Source organism: Rhinolophus sinicus, linkage group LG03, assembly GCF_036562045.2.
Source record: "Rhinolophus sinicus isolate RSC01 linkage group LG03, ASM3656204v1, whole genome shotgun sequence".
NCBI lineage: Eukaryota > Metazoa > Chordata > Mammalia > Chiroptera > Rhinolophidae > Rhinolophus > Rhinolophus sinicus.
In genome coordinates, this window is record NC_133753.1 from 57,170,208 (window position 1) to 57,191,082 (window position 20,875).

At 33.0% G+C, this 20,875-nt stretch overlaps 1 protein-coding gene across 3 annotated transcripts in view; it reads right to left on the reverse strand.

Moving 5' to 3' along the window:
* USP8 (ubiquitin specific peptidase 8) overlaps positions 1-20,875 on the reverse strand; it is a 51,782-nt gene that overhangs the window by 17,117 nt on the left and 13,790 nt on the right. For all 3 annotated transcript variants that reach the window (XM_019730659.2, XM_019730657.2, XM_019730658.2), the window contains 8 exons: positions 20,568-20,712; positions 16,770-16,855; positions 15,786-15,948; positions 9,187-9,229; positions 7,296-7,440; positions 3,333-3,495; positions 1,036-1,180; positions 506-732 (listed from right to left, as the gene is read on the reverse strand). In XM_019730659.2, coding sequence (XP_019586218.1) covers positions 506-732; positions 1,036-1,180; positions 3,333-3,495; positions 7,296-7,440; positions 9,187-9,229; positions 15,786-15,948; positions 16,770-16,855; positions 20,568-20,712 — 1,117 coding nt within the window. The remainder of the gene's footprint in view (positions 1-505; positions 733-1,035; positions 1,181-3,332; positions 3,496-7,295; positions 7,441-9,186; positions 9,230-15,785; positions 15,949-16,769; positions 16,856-20,567; positions 20,713-20,875) is intronic.

Genomic DNA, 20,875 nt, shown 5'->3' on the forward strand with positions numbered 1-20,875 from the left:
ATTGTAACATCTTGGTAATTTAAAATCTTTTCAATAATTATTATTAAAACATGCCTGTTATTTATGTGTCAAATTCTAAGGAAATGAAACTAAAGTGCTGTTTCAAAACCAAAATACTGACATCATATATCTATCATCTCTAAGACAAACTATTTGGGAAAATACTATGGGTTAAATAATGAAAAACAAAGAAAAACCAACTTGAAAGTGTTCAAGTTCACTGTTGTAATGCAATCTTTTATTGATACTGCCTGTAGTAAATGGAATGCTAGTTGGGTTAAAAATCCTTCAAATTGTCTGTTTTAATGTTGCTGTGGCAACAGAACTGAAATTATAATGAAAATTTTTTATAGTAAAAAAGATACCAAAATATATAGATTCTTCTCACTGATATTTTTCTTTTTAAAATATTACAGGTTATATATAAAACTTCATTTCTATATTAGATATATAATGTAATATTTTTTAAAAAAGAGACAAAGTTAAAAGAAAATCAAGAACATACCTGTGGAAAATTCTTTACAATAGGCACTGGCTGAATTAGGGGTGAAACATCAGATCTACTAGAAGTAGCTATTGGTTCAACTGGAATTGATATATTCAGTGGTCCCATTCTCTCATCTTGATCATTTATCAATTCTATATTTTCATCTACTTCTATAGGAAGAGGTGGCATCTGTGCAGTAGGTTTAGAAGGAACTGATTCTTCCAGTGAGGGATAAGTAAAATCCACTAAAATTCCCAAAAGAATAATGATAAATTGAGAGAACAGCAAACCCCATAAACAGTACTGATATACCTCAGGCATGTTATATGTAATAGTTAATGTAAACTAAATGAGGCAGCAACAACAGTCTGACAGAATTGAACATTAACTTCCAGGCTGTAGACATCTTGTATATTTTATGCCTGGAAACAAACTGCTATCTAACAGGACAAATGCACATACAACCAAGAACATTACCTTAAAAACATAAATAATTTATTTTAAAGTTTTACTGAAGTAATTGTAAACAAAAATTTTCACATACATACATGAGATAAACACCTCTTCATTCTTGCCTCGTGAGGGTGGAGTGACTTTAGCATTTGTTGTGTACTGGGGAAAACAAAGGAGCCAGTTTTCATAGCCTCCTTCTAAAACCAAAGGCTCATTGCGCAGGACAGTTTTACTTTCCCACTATAAAATAAGGAAAGAGTGTTTTTAATATGGCGGCAGTCTCTTGACAGCTACAAATACAACAAACCTGAATTTTAAAATCGCTCTCTTGACAATTCGTTTTCTAAATAATTAAAAAAAAAAAATGACAGTGAAATTAAAAATCCAACATTAAATGAAACAAATGGCTAGATCAGGTTTTTAAAACCATACAAGTAATCCATGATCTTAGAAGAGAAAAAAAATAAGTTAATATATAATAAAAATCATCCATAATCCCACAACTCAGAGATAACACTTTAACACTTCAGAGTTTATTCTTCATTTTCTACATAGAAATACTTTTTAAACTTCATTTTTACAAAACAATGAAACTTTTATGATGCTGCTTTTCTATTATATGAACATCTTTTATTAATAAAGAGCTATGTATCATTTGTAATGACCACATAATATTCTATTTCATACACACACACACCAATCATTTGAACACTTGTTATTTTTCTCCATTTAAATACAAAATTACAAACAGTGCTGAGATAAACACTGAAGACCCTTCCTTGGACATGAACACACCCAATTAACTCCATTAGAGAGAATCCCCAGAAGTGGAGTTGCTGCAAGACACATGAACATTTTAAGGCTCTAAATATATATTGCTAACCTTTGAAATGATCTTTAAAAAATATATTTGTTATTTCCATAAGATAATTTCCTAGGAGTAAAACTTGGTTTCAAAATCTGGTAGATGCTGCCAAATTGCCCTTCAAAAAGATAATAGCAATTTATACACTTAACCAACAGCGTATAAGCATGCCTATTATAAATCTTTGTAATTCTTACCAAACTGGTGGACATAAAATGTTATCTTGTTTTATTTAACATTTATTAGTGAAGTTGAACATCTTTTAATGTTTATTAGCCATTTATATTCTGTGATTTAACGAATCTATAGAGTTTGCTATTTTCTTAGTAAACAGTGAGTGTACTCTGAATATTTAAGAAAATATATCTTTGTCATATATATTACAAACATCTGTCCTGATTGAGTTTTACTTTATTTATGATTTTTTTTTATGATGTTTTTAACACAAATACACTGATATTCCTTACCGGTGTCCTGATTTAGGATCAAGATAATAAATGTATCTACCAGTATTTTTTTCCTAGTTTATTGTTTCAATAGACATCTTTTTATCTTTGACCCACTTGCAACCTAGTGTGGTCTAAGAAATAGGGCAGGGGTCCCCTTTCTTTTACTTACTGGCTATCCAGCTGTGCCCAAACCATTCATTTCAATCCACTTTTTCCTCACTGATTTGTTATGTCATCTTTATCACACACTAAACTTTCATATATCTTAGTTTGAACTGTATGAAATTGCCACTTTTGTAGGTCAAAATGAGTTGAATATTGGCAGTTTCACATATCGACCTATATTTGGGCATCGATTCCTTATTTTAAAGCATTAATTGTTTTAAAATTGCTCTCCTGGAGGGCAATGTTTCATCAATTCACCCTCCTAACCAGCAGTCAGTGCCAGCACTATTTAATCGTTTAACAAATTAAACTATTATTTTTTAACTTTGCTAATTTGATCAGTAAAAATGGCACTCACTGTTTCAATAGGCATTTCTCTGATTACTAGTAAAGTTGACCATTTTTTATGTTTCTGTCACTTGCATTACCTCTTCTGTTTATGTCTATCTTATTTCCCCATTTTATCTTAAGTAATTTTCTTACTTATTTGTAAAAGCTCTTCAGATTTTAGGTATTCTAAATCACTGCCATATTTGTTGCAAAGTCTTTCCGTTTGTTTTCTGCCTTCTAATCTTTCTAAACTCCACACCTAAGTTTTTGTTTTATGAAGTCAAATCTATCGATTGTTTTTTCCTTAGTGACTTCTTCCTTTGCCTTTTCGTTTCATAATCTAATTCTTAAAACAAAAATAACACTTTTTTCAGACAATTTATATTTCTGAAAATTCTTATATCCTATAGAAAAGTTACTGTTATTTCGTAATTCAAAGCTAGTCTTTTAAATTGAAATTTAAAAAAAATCTACAACCAAAGCATAACGGATCTTCTTGTCCTTAAGATAAGCTAGTCAATATACCTTTCTACAACCAGAGAAGGCTTACAATTTCAGTAAGCTAACAAGGAAACTTGCTAACCTTGAAAAGTGCATCTTTCAGACTCCGTAGAGTTGTTCCAAGTTGTAAATCTTTTGTAGAACTAAACCAGTCAAGAAGTACCACATAATCCACATTCCCCCTCTTCTTCCATGTGTCTTTAGAGTCATCTGGGAGGTTTGTTTCAATCCAACTAGCAGTGACTCTGAAATGTATTAACATTTGTATTGAGGCGAAAGTAGGTGAGAGGTCCTAATATACTCATAGAAGACACTGAGTTTTGTTCTACAGTCTGTATCACACCATAGCAAACTTTTAAGACAGATTCCTTTCTAAGGTCAGACTGTATGGTAAGATATTAAATACCCTAAAATGTTTAACAATTTCACCACTGTATAAATTTGGAATATATTTTAGTATTTATTAGAAACTAAAAGAAGTAGACTCAATTCTGACCTTTTACAAAAACAGGGGCCAAAACTGAAAACAGAGGAAGTCATCTGATCACCTATCTCAGACAAGTATGAACAATTGGGAGATCACCTGGATAACATTATTTATATTTCCATTCTCTTATACCTATGCAGATAATTATTAATTACCCAAATAGCCAAATGTTTATTTAACAAACACAGCATTTACTATGTGCCAGGTACTATGCTAAATGCTTTATTCTCATTGAACCTCACTGAATCCTCACAATGCTATAAAGTAGGCGTTGTTATCCCCTTTGATAGGGAAACTGAGGCACAAAGAGATTAAGTAACCTGTCCAAAGTTATAGCAACCAAGTGAAGCCAGAATTCACTCAGGCAGTCTGGCTCATGGACACGCTCCTAGCTGCTATGCTGTGTTGCCTCTTACATCATAAACTGTGAATTATATCAACTCTATATTAAAGCATGCTATCCACTTCCCCTTTTGCTCACAGAAAAGCTAATGTTCTTACAATGGGCCTGCCTCCTGGCCTCTCCCCCAGATCCTGTTATCTCAATGTACTCATCACTATGTACTCGCCCCCTTACTCCACCGCACTCCACTCCAGCCACTGGCTTCCTTGAAATTTCTGGTTTATCCACGTATACTCCAGCCTAGGTGCCTCTGCTCTTACTGTCTCCCTGGGTCTAAAACCCTCTTCCCTCAGATAACTGCCAACAGTCATTTCCCTCATCTCAAGATATGCTCAGCAGTAACTTCTCCATGAAGCCTTCCTGGATTAAAATTTTAATACCTACTCCAACACACACACTTGACACACCCATCTCCATAGTACTAATCAACAACAGACATACATTTTAAGTTTATTGTCTGTCTCACCTACCCCACCTCCCTGTTAATAAAATATAAGCTCCATGAAGCAAAGATTTTTGTCTGATCAATGGTTTAGCCCAGCTAAATGGTTTAGAACCATAGTAACCCAGCCCATAACAAGTGCTCAGTAAATATCTGCTGAATAATTGAATGAATAATACAGATTTGCTTCTCCTGGTAAGTAACTCTGCATTATTCCTAGCAAAGCACCTAGGCAAGCTGGGCAGGACTGGTAAAACTTTTATTCATAAGTAAAACTAAATGGTTTAGATTATTTGAAAGAAAAAAATCCTGTTCCTATACAATAATATTGGTTACTGCATCTATTAGGCTATAAAGAAAACAGAAGAAATATAAAATATTGTCACATAGTAATTCTGACTTCACATATTGAGATCAAAAGGATGCCTGGTCAACAAAGACTGAGAAAAATTGAAATACGATGTCCTTAAGGACTATTTCTGCTCTAAGGATATATTTGCCTAAATATTCTTTGTCTTAAAAGTCAAGATTAGTATTATGCAGAAAACACTTTGGAAAACAATAGTTATCAACCACTATTTCCCAAACTTCACTCTTTCATGTATCATCTTCACACACAGCTGCATCTTTGCTCGACCTTGTTAATTATTTAATATTTTGAGTTAATTTATTTAATTGAAAGTCATCCTTTACTTAATTTATTTAACAGGAAAACATGTATCTCTATATACATGGAAAAACAGCATCACATCCAATAAAGGATAATCCTAAAAATAAAATAGATCAATAAACTATGCTATATTCACACAACAGATCACTGTATAGTAATAAGAGTAAATGAACTACAATTGCACACAATAATATAGATGAGTCACAAACAAAGTTGAGTACAAAAAGCCAGACATAAAAGACTATAGACTGTATGTTTCCATTTATATAAACTAGAAAAGTGAGTCTATACTGTTAGAAGTTGGTGGTTCCCTTGGGTGAGTGGGGCTATGGGTAGTAACTGACAGGTGGCACATGAGAGACTTCTGGAGTGATGATAACATTGTTTCTTGGTCCAGATGCCAGCTAAATGGGTGCATTCAGTTTTTGAAAATTTACTAGGCCGAATACTTAGGATAGGAATGCTTTTGTATGTATACTACACTGTGCTAAAATTTAAAAACAGACAATGAAAAAATGCGGTCATCATTATCAGCTAGCTGTAGACACTACTGCCTACAGAAAACTCTGATGCCCGCTCTTGAGTAAGAAATGGAGATTAGCAAATATTAAAAAGAAGGCTAGCACCAAACTGAGGCTTCTTTTAACTAATTCAGAAGGACTGAAACAGAAATTAAATGGGAATACTTTTCTTGGCATGCAATTCATTGTTCTTTAATCAGCAACCTAAACAGTAATCTAAATATCACATTTTGGGAAACAATTAAACTCAGTAAAAACTATCAGCTTTCTGTTAGTACAGATTAGACCATCCAAAGATTAATTATAACCTTCTTTGTATTTTCAAAGCATGGGAATAAATGTATTCCCAGCTACTTGATTAGACTAAGCACGCTACTCCCACCTTTAAATAGCATACTTACTAGCTTAGTGGTTCAGGGTAGAAGAATGATAGAGGGAATGGCAGAGCCCACCTTGTTTTGTAAAAAATTAAATCATCAAGCTGAACTGTTCAGTTTTAAAAAATCAGATAAACAAACAAACAAATGGCATATTTATAAAGCACTCTATATTCTCCAGGTCAAACACTTATCAAGCATCTGCAATGTGCCCCAAACTATGCAAATTTTACTACCTAATTTAAAAAATATATCTTCTTAATGTTAAGTTAGTCCTAGAATGGACCATAGATTTTAACAAATCCAGTCCCATAAACTGAGACCCAGAGAGGTTATATAATTTATACAATACTCAACATAGTGAAAATTGCCCTGGATCTGGAGTTTCCGATCTGTCACTGTTGTGACAGTTTCTAATGTACAATATATCCATGGAAGTAACTTTAAATTATTTTATAGGTTAAAGTCCTTGTTATCGAAAAACGGAAAAGAATATTTTTAGTAAAACCTTACTAGTGTGAGGCACTGTGCTAATTGTGTATTTGTATAAAATTTCTCATTTAACTCCCCAAAACCTCTGAGATAGGTACTATTATTACCCCAGTTTTACAGATGGAAACATTGGCTGAAGAGAGGTTAGGTCACTAGCTAGTAGTAAAGCAGCTAATAAGAGACAGAGTTATAACCTGATTACAGTGCCTATGCTCTTTCTTAATCATTTAGCTATACTGCTTCTCCTTCAAAAGTGTTTGTGTACTCTTTTTACCACAGATAAAACTATGGGAAATTTCAAAATAAAAAAGCAATTCAATTAGTTCACAATTTTAGTCAATTTGGTATATATGCTTCAGAAGTTCATAAATAAAAACTAGTATAAGAACTTGGTCAACAAACAGCTGAGGAGAGAGGGCACACAAAGGCAGCTTCGTTTCTTTTCTAGTAAGACTCCAAATGTCACAGACAGGAGAAAACAGTGAAACTGGAAGGTCCTTTACCCTTTGGAAAGGATAAGGTATGCCATTAAAGAGCAAAAAGTGGAAAGGTCAACAGGACAAGGAAACATTATTTTATCACACATAGATGCTAAGGAGTAATATTTACTACTGTCCACAGTTTACCATTTATCTAAAAACACAATGACCCACCCTGGACTGATGGCTTCTTCAGGAACACTGAGAGACTTTAAAATATGGGAATCCTGATAATCCTGACTTCTTCGAGCATCCATTATAATCAAGCTGATTTTCTCATCCATCATCATCGTGTATAGTTCCTTTGCTGTGATTAAGCCTTGAAACAGGGAGATAATATAAGTGAAAAGAAACATGCAGTTCTGTGTGCTATCATATCACTAAACACAGGACAAGCATAGCTTTTTCTAGAATGTGAAGTGTACTGGGTGTCATATACTTGCTATCTCATCATACTATTTATTACCTTTTAAACTAACATGAAATACAGTGTGTTTTGACATTTATCAAAACACTAGTTCAATGCTCTGTTTATAAAGACTTAAGTACCAAAACTTGCTGTTGAGGTTACAATTACATCTGGTGTTGGCATTGTTCTGGTATAAAGGAAATTAATATGTGTAGTTCATGAAAATACTATTTAAAAATTAAGCGATTTGAAAAATGTCAACCAAGAAATATCTATGGCTCAAAAATTCTTGAAAGGTTCTATATTCTTCTTAAAGAGTCTCTGATGGGATCTTAGGGGGCTATTTTAGATTTTCAAGTATCCTCAGAGTAACAAGCCAAAAGCTTATTTGTGTTCCATGCCAGGGGTTGGCAAACCACCTATTTTTATTGGAACAAGGCCACACTAATTTGTTTACATATTATCTGTGGCTGCTTTTATGCTATAATAGCAGAACCACCGGGCCCCCAGGCCTAAAATGTTTACTATGTAGCCCTTTAATGTATAGTCAAAACAAATATTCTCTATGTTGCTATTTTCCTTTTCCAGCTTCTACTACCTGAAGTGAAAGATCAAAATGCATAAGGGAGCTTAATTATGTAAAAAACTATTTCTTCTGCGTGAGCTGTGAGAAAAACATAGTATCTCCTAAGCTAAAATATCCAGCTGCTAATAACAATCCTACTTCCCTTTCTAACCATCAAGATCATTCTGACAACAAAACAGTCTAAACAGGTTCAGAACAAACCACTGAGAAAGGTAATATCTAAGTAGAATGACGTACAAAGGAACATACGGATACAAACAAGTCTCAGAATTGATAACAGATTTCAGGAAAGTACCTTACTAAGTTTATTTTTTAAATTGTATGGCAATATTTTAAATATTTTAGTGTTACACAAAATTAATACATTTAAATTAAAACTTTTCTGAGAGAAAACCTTAGGCAATTGCATAAATCTTATTCTTTAGGTGACACATTTGTGACTCGAGTATCAATACCACCTGTGGATAACATCAAAATTACTGGTTTAGATTTTTTTTGACAGGAGTAAAGAAGCTTTTTAATAATTAAGTCTTCAACCTAGAGTCAAAATAGTAATAGTTAATACTTATATAAAGTTTACTACATGTTCTATGAGTTTCACATGTATTAACTTATTTAATCTTCACAATAACCCTATGAAACAGGTACTATTATTACCCCACTTCACAGATAGAGAAATTAAGTTACAGAGGTTAAGTAACATGCTCAAGGTCACACAGAAATTCAGAGAAGGAGCCAATGTTCAAACCTCGGCAGTTTCACTTCTAAGAGTCCATGCTCTTGACCACTACGCTAAACTACATCTTGTGGGGGGCGGGGGGGGGGGGGAAGCAAACAAATAGAAACTGTGGTTTTGATGCTTTCAAATGCATACTATCATAAATATTCCCTGTGATATATAAATTCAGAATACATTTTCAACATATTTGTACAGGCTAGGAAAAATACTAAAGCTTACATACAGATTAGACACAAAATTAGGAGTCTCACTCTGTAAAGTCTGAAGCTTATTCTGATTAGAAGACCTGAATAATAATCTAAAAGAACTCCCTCTTTCTGTACACACTTACCTTTCTCTGTGGACTCATTTTTTTCATTCTTTTCACCATTTATCTATTTCAGAGAAAAAAAAAGTTTCAACTTTGATAGAAACAAAAATTTTCATAGAAACAAAAAGTTCAAATGTAATACTTCATTGAAACTGAAAGGCTATAGGAAAGAAATAAAGGGTGCAGAGTACTGGCATTTTATAAAAATACAGACGAACAGTAATGGCCTTACCAAGTTACCCTGGCAGTAGTTAACAGCTAAAATAACTAGCAGCGTATCAGAATCATGACATTTCCTCCAAATTTTCTCCAGTTAATGTCCAAATATAATTTAAAAGCCCAGACTGTTCCAGAAAATGTTACTTAATTTAATGAGAGAGTACTTCTTATAATGAACTAAAAATTGGGTTATTCCCGGGCACAAAATATTCAAAGTGGTGATAGGGGGAAAACCTACAACAAAGAATACTCTACCCCCATCAAGGTTATCATTCAGAATGAAGGAGATAATTTCCCAGACAAGCAAAAGCTAAAGTTCAACACCACTAAACCAGCACTACAAAAAATGTTAAATGGACTTCTTTAAGTGGGGGGGAAAAAAACGGCTAAAAGTAAAAATGAGCAGATATGAGAAAGAAAAACATCTTGTTGATAAAGGCAAACATTCAGTAAAAGTAATGGATCAACCAATTATACAGCTAGAATGAAGGTTAAAAAACAAAGTAGTAAGATAACGTGTAACTATAATGAATTAAGGGACATATGCACACACACATACATACACACATACACACACACACAAAAGGAGTAAAATATGTCAAAAACATAAACATGGGCGAGGTTAGTAAAAAATTTAGGGCTTTCCAAATAGTATATGATTCCACTCATATGAGGTACCCAGAGTAGTCAAACGCATACAGACAGAAGGTAGAATGATGGCCCCCAGGAGCTGGGGGGAGGGGGCTTGGGAGTTATTGTTTAATGGATATAGTTTTTGTTTTACAAGATGAAAAGAGTTCAGGAGATGGACAGTAGTGATGGTTGCACAACATTGTGAATATACTTAATACCACTGAAATGTGTACTTAAAAAATAGTTAAGATGCTAAATTTTGTTACGTGTATTTTACCACACACACACACACACACACACACACACACACACACACACACACAAAGTAGGGCCCCTATCTTCCAGTCTCTGTGGGAGGGTAGGAGCCTAATTTCCGTAAGTGACAATTACCAAACATGGATGACCTGTCACACTGACCAACCTCCCCTCCTAAGATACTCCAATACTTTTCCATTTTAGCTAACCAGCATTTAAAAATCCTCCTATATATTGTTTAAGCATTACTGAGCTCAATCTCTCTCCCATATTGCAATAATCTTGAATAGTCTTCCTTAAAATTAAAAAGGGATTTTTGAATGTGATTATAAGTGACCATCAACTTAAAAGAGACCACAATAAACAGTGCTTTTTATATATCAATCTCATGGTAACTACAAACCAAAAATGTATAATAGAATAATAGATACAAAAAAATAAAGGAACAAACACTAAAGAAAGTAATCAATGCGCCAAAGAAAGGAACTATGAAAAACAACCAGAAAACAGTTAATAAAATGGCAATAACTATACAGCTATCAATAATTACTTTGAATATAAATGGACTAAGTGGTCCAATCAAAAGACACAAGGTGGCTTGATGGATAAAAAACAAGACCCAAGCATGTAATACCTACAAAAGACTCACTTCAAATTGAAAGAGACATACACAGACTAAAAGTGAAGGGATAGAAAAAAACATTTCAGACTAACGGAAACAAAATGATAACTGGAGTAGCAAAATTTACATCATACAAAGCAGAGTTTGAAACAAAGACTGTAACAAGAGACAAAGAAGGGCATTACATAGTAATAAAGGGACCAATCCAACAAGAGGATGTAACACTTGTAAACATTTCACACCCAACACAGGACCATCTAATTACATAAAACAAATATTAACAAACATAAAGGGAGAGACAGACAGTAATACAATAATAGTAGGGGGCTTTAATACTCCACTTACAGCAATAAATGGAACATACAGACAGAAATTAACAAGCAAACTATGGCCTTAAACGACCCATTAGACCAGATGGACTTAATAGAAATTTTCAGCATATTCCACTCCAAAAGAGCAGAATACACATTCTTTTCAAGGGCACATGGAACATTTTCCAGGAAAGACCACATTAGGTCACAAAACAAGTCTCAATAAAATTAAGATTGAAATCGTATCAAGCATCTTCTCTGATCACAACAGTATGAAACAGAAATCAGTTACAAAAAGAAAACTAGAGAAAACCAAAAACATGTGGAGGCTTAACAACATGCTACTAAGTAATCATGGGTTAACAAAGAATACAAGAAAATTTAAAAATTACTTAGACAAATGAAAATGGAAACACAATAATCCAAAATCTATGCGACATGGCCAAAGCAGTTCTGAGAGGGAAATTCAGATACAGGCCTACCTCAAAAAACAAGATAAATTTCAAATAAACTGTCTAACCTTACACCTAAAAGAACTAGAAAAAGAAGAATAAACAAAGCCCAAAGTGAGTAGAAGGAAGGAAATAAATAGCAAAGTGGAAATAAACAAAATAGAGACTGAAGAAAAATAAAACATAAAATGAAACTAAGAGCTGGTTCTTTGAAAAGATAAGCAAAATTGATAAAACTTTAGCCAGACTCATCACCAAAAATGAGAAGCCCAAATAAATAAAATTAAAAATTAAAGATGAGAGGCAACAACTGATACCACAGAAATAGAAAGGATTATAAGAGAATACTATAAGCAATTGTAAGTGAACAAACTGGACAACCTAGACAAAACAGATGAATTCCCAGAAACATAATCTTCCCAGACTGACTTAGAAAGATACAGGAAATCTGAGCAGACTGATTACTAGCAATGAAATTGAAGCAGTAATAAAAAAACCTCCCCTAAAACAAAAGCACAGGATCAATGGCTTCATCGGTGAATTCTACCAAATATTTAAGGAAGAATTAATACCTTCTCAAACTATTCCAAAAAAAATCAAAAGGAAGTAATGTTTCCAAACACATCCACAAGGCCAGCATTATGCTGATACCAAAACAAGCTATAGACAACAACAAAATAGAAAATTATAGGCCAATATCACCGATGAATACAGATGCAAAAATTCTTAACAAAATACTAGCAAACTAAACAATACATTAAAAAATTTCTGTACCATGATCAAGTGGGATTTATACCAGAGATGAAAGATGGTACAATATCCACAAAACAATGTGATACATCAACAAATCTAAGGATAAAAATCATATGATCATCTCAATAGATGCAGAAAAAAACATTTGACAAAATTCAATATCCATTTATGATTAAAAAAAACTCTCAACAAAGTGGGAAAAGAAGCAACTTACCTCAAAATGATAGTGCATATGTTAGCCCAGAGCTAACATCATATGCAATGGTGAAAAGCTGAAAGCTTTTCCTCTAAGATCAGGAACAAGACAAGGATGCTCACTCTCACCACTGTTATTCAATATAGTAATGGAAGTCCTAGTCACAGCAATCAGACAACAAAAAGATAGAAAAGGCATCCAAATTGGAAAGAAGTAAAGCCATCACTATTTGCAGATGACATGATACTATACATAGAAAACCCTAATGAATCCCCCAGAAAAATAACAGAATTTACAAAAGAATTCAGTAAAATAGCAGGATACAAAATTAATTTATAGAAACCATTGCGTATACTACATGTTTCCCCAAAAATAAGACCTAGCCAGACAATCAGCTCAAATGTGTCTTTTGGAGCAAATTTTAATATAAGACCCAATCTTATTTTACTACAAGACCGGGTAAAATATAATTTTATAATATAATATGTAATATAATATAACATAATATAATACAATAAATATAATACTGGATCTTATATTATTTTTTGCTCCAAAAGACACATTAGAGGTGATTGTCCTGCTAGGTCTTATTTTCAGGGAAACACGGTAATAACAATCAGAAGGAGAAATTAAGAAAACAATCCCATTTACAACTGCATCAAAAAGAATAAAATACCTAGGAATAAGTTTAACCAAGGAGGTGAAAGACCTATACTTTGAAAACTTTATAAGATATTGAAGAAAGAAATTGAGGACACAAATAAATGGAAGGACATACCATGTTCATAGACCGGAAGAATTAATAGCATTAAAATGACCACACTATTCAAAGCAATCCACAGATCAATGCAATCCCTATCAAAATACCAATGGTATTTTTTACAGGAATAGAACAGTGCTCATATCTATATGAAATCATAAAAGACCACAGATAGTCAAAGCAATCTTGGGAAAGAAGAACAAAGTTGGAGATAGCAAGTACCCAGATTTCAAACTATACTACAAAGCTATAATAATCAAAACGGTATGGTATTGGCACAAAAAAGGACACAGAGATAAATGGAATAGACTGGAGAGCCCAGAAATAAACCTCCACTTATAAGGTCAATTAATCTATCACAAATGAGGCAGGAATATACAATCAAGAAATAACAGTCTCTTAAACAAGTTAGGGTAGGAAAACTAGACAGATAACATGCAAAAAATGAAACTGGACCACTCTCTTAACACCATATACAAAAATAAACTCAAAATGGACTAAAGACTTAAATGTAAGTCCTGAAACCATAAAGCTCCTAAAAGAAAACATAGGTAGTAAACTATTTAACATCAGTTACTAGAATTAGTGCAGTGATCAAATTTAAAGTACCTGAATGTTGAATCACTGTATTGTATACCTGAAACTAATATTGTGTAGCAACTACACTTAAATACATACATATTTTAAAAAGTAGAAATAAATCAAATGGCAAAAAACAACTATTTGACATCTATCTTACTAGTATCTTTTTGGATATGTCCCCTCGAGTAAGGGAAACAAAAGCAAAAATAAACAAATGGGACCTCTCAAACTAAAGAGTTTCTGCACAGCGAAAGAAACCATCAACAAAATAAAGACAACGTACATGGGAAAAGATATTCACAAATGACATATCTGATAAGGGTTGATATCCGAAATGTATAAGGAACTCATATAATTCAATAATGAAAAAACTAAACAATCTGATCAAAAAATGGGCAGAGGACCTGAAGAGACATTTCTCCACAGAAGACATACAGATGGCCAAGAGACATAAAAAGATGCTCAACATCACTACCATCAGGGAAATGCAAATTAAAACTACAATGAGATATCACCTCACATCAGTTAGGATGGCTGTTATCAAAAAGTCAATAAATAACAAGTGTTGGCGAGTATGTGGAGAAAAGGGAACCCTCATGCACTATTGGGGAGAATGTAAATTGGTGCAGCCCCTATGGAAAACAGGATAGAGATTCGTCAAAAAACTAAAAATAGAACTGCCATAGGACCCAGCAATTCTCCTTCTGGTTATTTATCTGAAGAAAACAAAAACACTAATTTGACAAGATGCACGCACCCCTATGTTTATTGCAGCACTGTTTACAATAGATAATGCAAGCAACTTAGTTCTCCATTGACAGATGAATGGATAAAGATGTAGTATGTATTTACAATGAAATATTACCCAGCAACAAAAAAGAATGAAGTCCTGTCACTTGTGACAACATGGATGGACCTAGAGGGCATTATGCTAAATGAAGTAAGTCAGACAGGGAAAGAAAATAGTGCATAATTTCACTTACATGTGGAATTTTTTAAAAAATCAAAAGAAATGAACAAACAAAACAAAAAACAGATTCATGAATTGTATTCATGGAAACAAAGAACAAATGATGGTTGCCAGAGGGAAAGGGGTTGGAGGGATGGGTGAAAACGGTGAAGGGGAATATAGTCACAACTATAGTTTACTTTTTTTAAAAAGTCCTTTTGACATGCATTCTGAAAAATTTTAATGCAAAATGATGTTATCTGGAACTTGCTTTTAAATAATCTAACCAAACAAAAGGGGAGAGATGCAGATCAAAACTATGGCAAATGTTGATTATTGAAGCTGCATAACAGGGCTTAATTGTATTCTCTTTTCAATATAAAAAAGGCTGAACAAAACAAAAAGCAGTTCACCCTGCTGTTGAAATGGCAACAAAATGAAGAGATTTAAAAAGGCCCTTAGACATAGTCTTTTGAAGTCTTGTTATATTTTTTAATCAGCCATTTGACTTATAAGTGAATATCTCTCTAAGGCAGTATTATTTCTTACATGAATTTGTAAAACTCAAAAGACCAGATTTCTTCACATCTTTTTACATATTGCCTAACCCAATGTCACAGCAATTCAACAACTAATTGTCAAAGCAATTCATTAATGAAATCGATGACGATCCACATACCAACATGGATCATTGTAGCTGAAAGCTACAAAATATTTATGAAATACACTAAAGCAGAAATCTTTCCATGAATTTCAACAGTGCAGAAGAAATTATATTTTAGGAAGAATAGATTCTGAGGGGGTAAAGTGTTTTGATATCTCAACTCTTCTTAAGCAAATCATCTGAAAAGAAGAGCCTTTTTACTTCACAGAACAAATTTGAAATACCTTCTGGGTTTTGTCTTTGGAATCCAATACATTTTCCGAAGAACCTTTAGCTGATGTGCCACCATCCTCTCTTCCTGCTTCCTGTCTTTTCTGTTTCTGCCGCTGCTCTTCCTCTTGCCTGTCCTTTTCTTCAAGTTTTTTCCGAACTTCAGCTTCTTCATATCTGGTTGAAAAAAGAAGCCATCTTTTATTGCCATGATCAGGGAAAGTGAAGGAGTCTGGTTACATAACCTTAGTACCCTGCCTTGGACCCACCCTCCAACTGAAATTGGATGCTGCCATGGTTCATTACAAGCCACAACTTGTAAATTTGCCCTCTGTAGATTTATTTCAAATTGCCCACAAATCTTGAAAAGAAACTCTATGCTCTCAAGTTGAAGTTATTTAATGTTCTTGTTGCTCTCTCCCACTAATTTTAACTTTTTAAATGATTCAAATCTACTGCAATTTCCTTTTAAAAGGACTTAACAATCCTAAAATCCTAAAATTAACTATAAAGCTTCATTCACTTATAAAGTGGTTCAAAATATTAAAAACTACTGACAACCAATCAGTGAAGGACCTAAAGCTCAAAAGACATACTAGAATTAGACTTTTTAAAAAAACATATATAACTTCTGCAACCAGGCAGATCAAAACTAATTCCCACAAGACCAGTGTCCATTAACACATTACAACAGAGGCATATGAGGAATTGTATTTTTCTAAAGACTCCTGTCAGAAACTTAGAAAAAAATTGGACCTTGGCTCTAACCTAATACACCATACCTTAACAATGTATCATTCTAAACATTTTATAAAGTCAACAACACATGAATATAACATAACATAGCAAAAGATTTTTATTTTTGTGTACCAGTTAACATAGGACTTATTTCTAGGAATTGTGATTTATATACATGGATCAATATAAATAGACAAATTCTAAATATTATTATCTTCTAAGTTTACATTCTTTTAAACACTTGATAATAATATCTGTACCTGAGTTTAAGGCTTTCAGAGAGTCTTTCAGCTTCTTCAATAGCCTTTTTGATGTTTGCAGGTCCGAGCATTGAATGAAAGTAGTCCTAAAATTATAGGAAAACCATCCTCTACTGTTAGAACTGGCCACTGTACACAGCTCTAATGCTAAAAACATTAAAATCATGGTACTTATGTAAAGGAAAGTTTAGATACATTATTATGATTGAATCATGTAGTTTTTAAAATTTTTTTAACCTACATAAATGTGCAACTTATTCTCTAAATGTTTCAAAAGTATCTCGTCACACCATTAGTACAGGAAAAAAGTTCCAGTAGGTAATAATTTTACTTATTGGTAAGCACCTTTTAAAAAGTGTAAATACTACTCATTGTTTATAAATAAGTGCCAAAAAGTAAAGCTTTCAAAAGCATAATATATTTTGTTATAGTAAATAGGTTACCTAGTTTTTTTCCCCTCTAGTCTCAGAAGCAATAAATTGTGTATCAATCTTCAGCATAGAGTTTGTTTTCTTTTATTTGTTTTAAACTGAGATGTTTTTGTTTCCACCTGTATTTTACAATAGCTACCCACTTTCCAACTGGAGTCGAAACACTTCAGACATAAAACAAGTTTTACATTTGAGGAAACCTTAAAAAGCTAAAAATCAAATGATAGAAAATAAATCATCAATAATACAATCTACCTTAAAAAACACAAAATGTTTGGCACATAATTTACTAATAAGCATTATGAAATTTTTTATTTTTTTTTAATCACTTCTCTAAGAGGTCACTCATTAAATCCTGCAATCAGAGCTATTTTCAAATCAAGACCAGTTAGACATGACAGCAGTGCAGTGAGACTCCGCTACCGAATTATTGGATCTACTCATAATTTGCCACAACTTGTCAGTATGACTTTGCAAACAGAACCCACTAGCACAGTTAATCACAAATGATATAGTAATCAAAATTAAAAGAATGAAAGGCCAAACGGTCAAAAATGTCCACCTCTGGCTCATGGAAAGGCAGTCACTAGAGCTTTGGGTGGAATAAATCTGTTGGTAACAGCTATCATATGTCTATCGATGTAGCCTAAAAGTAGATCATGCTTTGGTTGAGTTTACTCTTCTGGGTTAAAAACTAACTAAATAAAAAGGACCATTCACTATGAATTTCAAAAATAGCATACAATTTGTTTAATATTGTGTCAACTGAAAATTACAATGGAAGCTGTAATTATTTCAGCTAGTACGATGTCCTGATTACTGATATAATACTTTTAAAATAGTAAACAATGTAATCATTATTGTAAGATTTCTCTGATAAAAACATACAAAGAAAAACCAAAAAATGCTATGACTTTTTAATTAATATTTTGACATAAACTATTAAGAAGCTAGCCTGTAAGCTCAGCTTAACTCTATTTAAATGCTGAAAAATGGTTTGAGTTTGGTCATGCCTGTTACAAACTCCCAGAAGATACTCCCTTAATATTAGTGAGGTTTCTTGTGAAAAATACTCTCTGTGCCCTTAAGGGAGCACAGTTAAAGTAAGTATAAATATTTTCAAATTTTTAATAGTACACACATTCGGCAGAATTAAGAAACACTAAATTCTTATACAACCAAAAATGTTTTCTTCTTAGGTTTAACAAGTAGAACTTTCCTATTCCTGAACGAATTCAAACAACTCTCATGATTTTCCAAACAAAAAGGTTTTACCAATAATATTTAGAATTAATTATCAAGAATGCCATGAAGATTTAAAAATATCTCTAATTTTATCTAGACTTCACCTGTACTGATATTTTCAATATATTTGTCTTCTTCCCTTTTCACTAACCCTGAAAAAATTGTTCATAAACTGATTTTTTTCAACGAGCAAACAATAAATATAATGTGTCCTCTACTAGTGAGCTAGCTAAATTAACAAGTTTTATCTAAATCTTAACTATTCCCTGGTATAAAATAAGACTGAAAGATTAAGTTTCTGAAGAAGACTGGTGACATTACATTCTGAGCCTACCTGATTTAAAAGGTAAAAACCAAAAAGCATTTAGTTAGTAAATTTAACACTTCATGTATACTTGAAGCACACTGGAGAAGTCTGGCTAAATAAAACAAAACAAAAACAGTTCTAAAACAGAAGCAAATGTGGTACCCTGGACAGAGCAAATGAAAATAGTCCTTTTACTGAAAACCAGGAACTGAACAACTGTAGCATATGAAGTAACAGGGAGCTTCCTAACCTGAACAATTGTCGCCTTCAACTAGATACTCCTTTTGGAAATGCAATAGATACTCTGTGGAAGCAGAAAAATCTCTTGTTGATTAAAGTTGATTCCCAATATTCTCAGGTTAAAAAAAAACAAAAAACAAAATGTAGCTACAAAAACACTCCCGAACTTGTCAGAGAAAAGTAACTACTAACTTTGAAAAATAAAGCAAAAAACTAAAAAGTACATAAAAAGTTGGCTCCACAATAATAGGCAAAACAGCAAACACCAAAACTACCAAACGTACCCAAATTTGCAAATTTTTCAAACATATTTACTTTAGCAAACATTTTCACACTTCTTTTTAAGCAATTCCACTTTAATAGATACTGTGAAAAACATCAAAGAGAATGCAAAAACCTGTTTGAATTTGGGCAGGCCTCTGTCTCTATCTGCAGATAAGGATGCCCAAGAATGTTCCAAGGACAGGACCAATCTAGCTATTTGTGGACAGGATGAACCTCCAAATGCAAGGAGCCACCCCCCAAAGCTAGATCTAAAACCCCATAACTACTATTAGCATAACCTTGTTGGTTAGAAGAAACACCAGCAATGTTCTATCACCATTAAATAAAACTGAAGTTATATCCCTTAACCAAACACCAAAAGAAACGCATCAGTCTCACTACTGTGGAGAAAAATACGGTTATTTCAAAGAATAAGAGAACTTTAACTTCTATAAGCCAATTTATATGAGGCAAGGCAATTCTACCACCAGTGAACAAAATAAAAAAAAATCTCAATATTAATTCAAGAATGGCTTCTCTACTAGGTATAACATTTATAGACAATATTTTGCTACTATGTATTTATTGTCTGGTAGCAGGATAGTTCCTCAGTAAAAGTGGAACGACCAACCAAAATCTTCCCATTTCTTTAATCTAAACTTTGTGTTCTTTTGTCTGTTTCTGGTGCAATTGAAATGCAACAGTTTTCTGTAGCAACACTTATCCTAGTCATCAGTTCTTTTTTTTCATTTACACCCCCCCTGCCCTCCCTATCCATGGCTTCAGCAAAGTGAAGAAAGGCATCTGCTCAAAGGATTAAAAGCAAAAAATAAATGTAATAATTATAAAAATGGAAGCAATCAGCATTAATTTTGCAAACTAAGATCTTTAATATGGTTACAGTGTAAGTGATAAAAAGCTGTCACATAAAAACAAGTGATTCAACCTTGAATCCTGAGGAAGTAGTCATATTTTTCTTATTTAATGTGAGTAAACTGAATCCTTCCATTTGACCTAGCAACGATTTATCATAACAGAAAACTGATTATGAGTCTGTATGTTGCTATAAACTTGTACTAGTCTAATGCAAATTAAAAATGTGTATACAGTGTGTGTATCCACATATGTACACATATATATTTGCGAGTAATGAAACTAAATCTACAATGTGCCTTTTCTATCAGCATAAGTTTGAACGTGATGCTATGTTACACAATGTGATCTACATTTCAGAATTAGTTAAAACTTTTAAAAATCAATAACTGTTGTACAAAAACAGTTAGCAAATAAAAATGCAGAAATAAAAGGTACCTGCTGTTGCTTGAAATCAGGCCTGTTTTTGATAAGGTTATAAACAGTCACATACTTCATGTATAGTACATAGGCCCTTTCCTCATCACGATCTAATCTGCTTTCTTCTGCTGTCTTGAAGATCTTCAGGGCACTCTGTACATAACTTAAAATTAGAGAAACAATAATTAAAATACTTGACATCTGGGAGAAAAAAGGCACATCTAAAGTCTACAGAGAATCTCCATAAATTTCATAATTTAGGTTGTTCTATTTCAGAATCGATACAAAGTTATATATAAGCTTGGATGCAACCTGAATATTTCCCT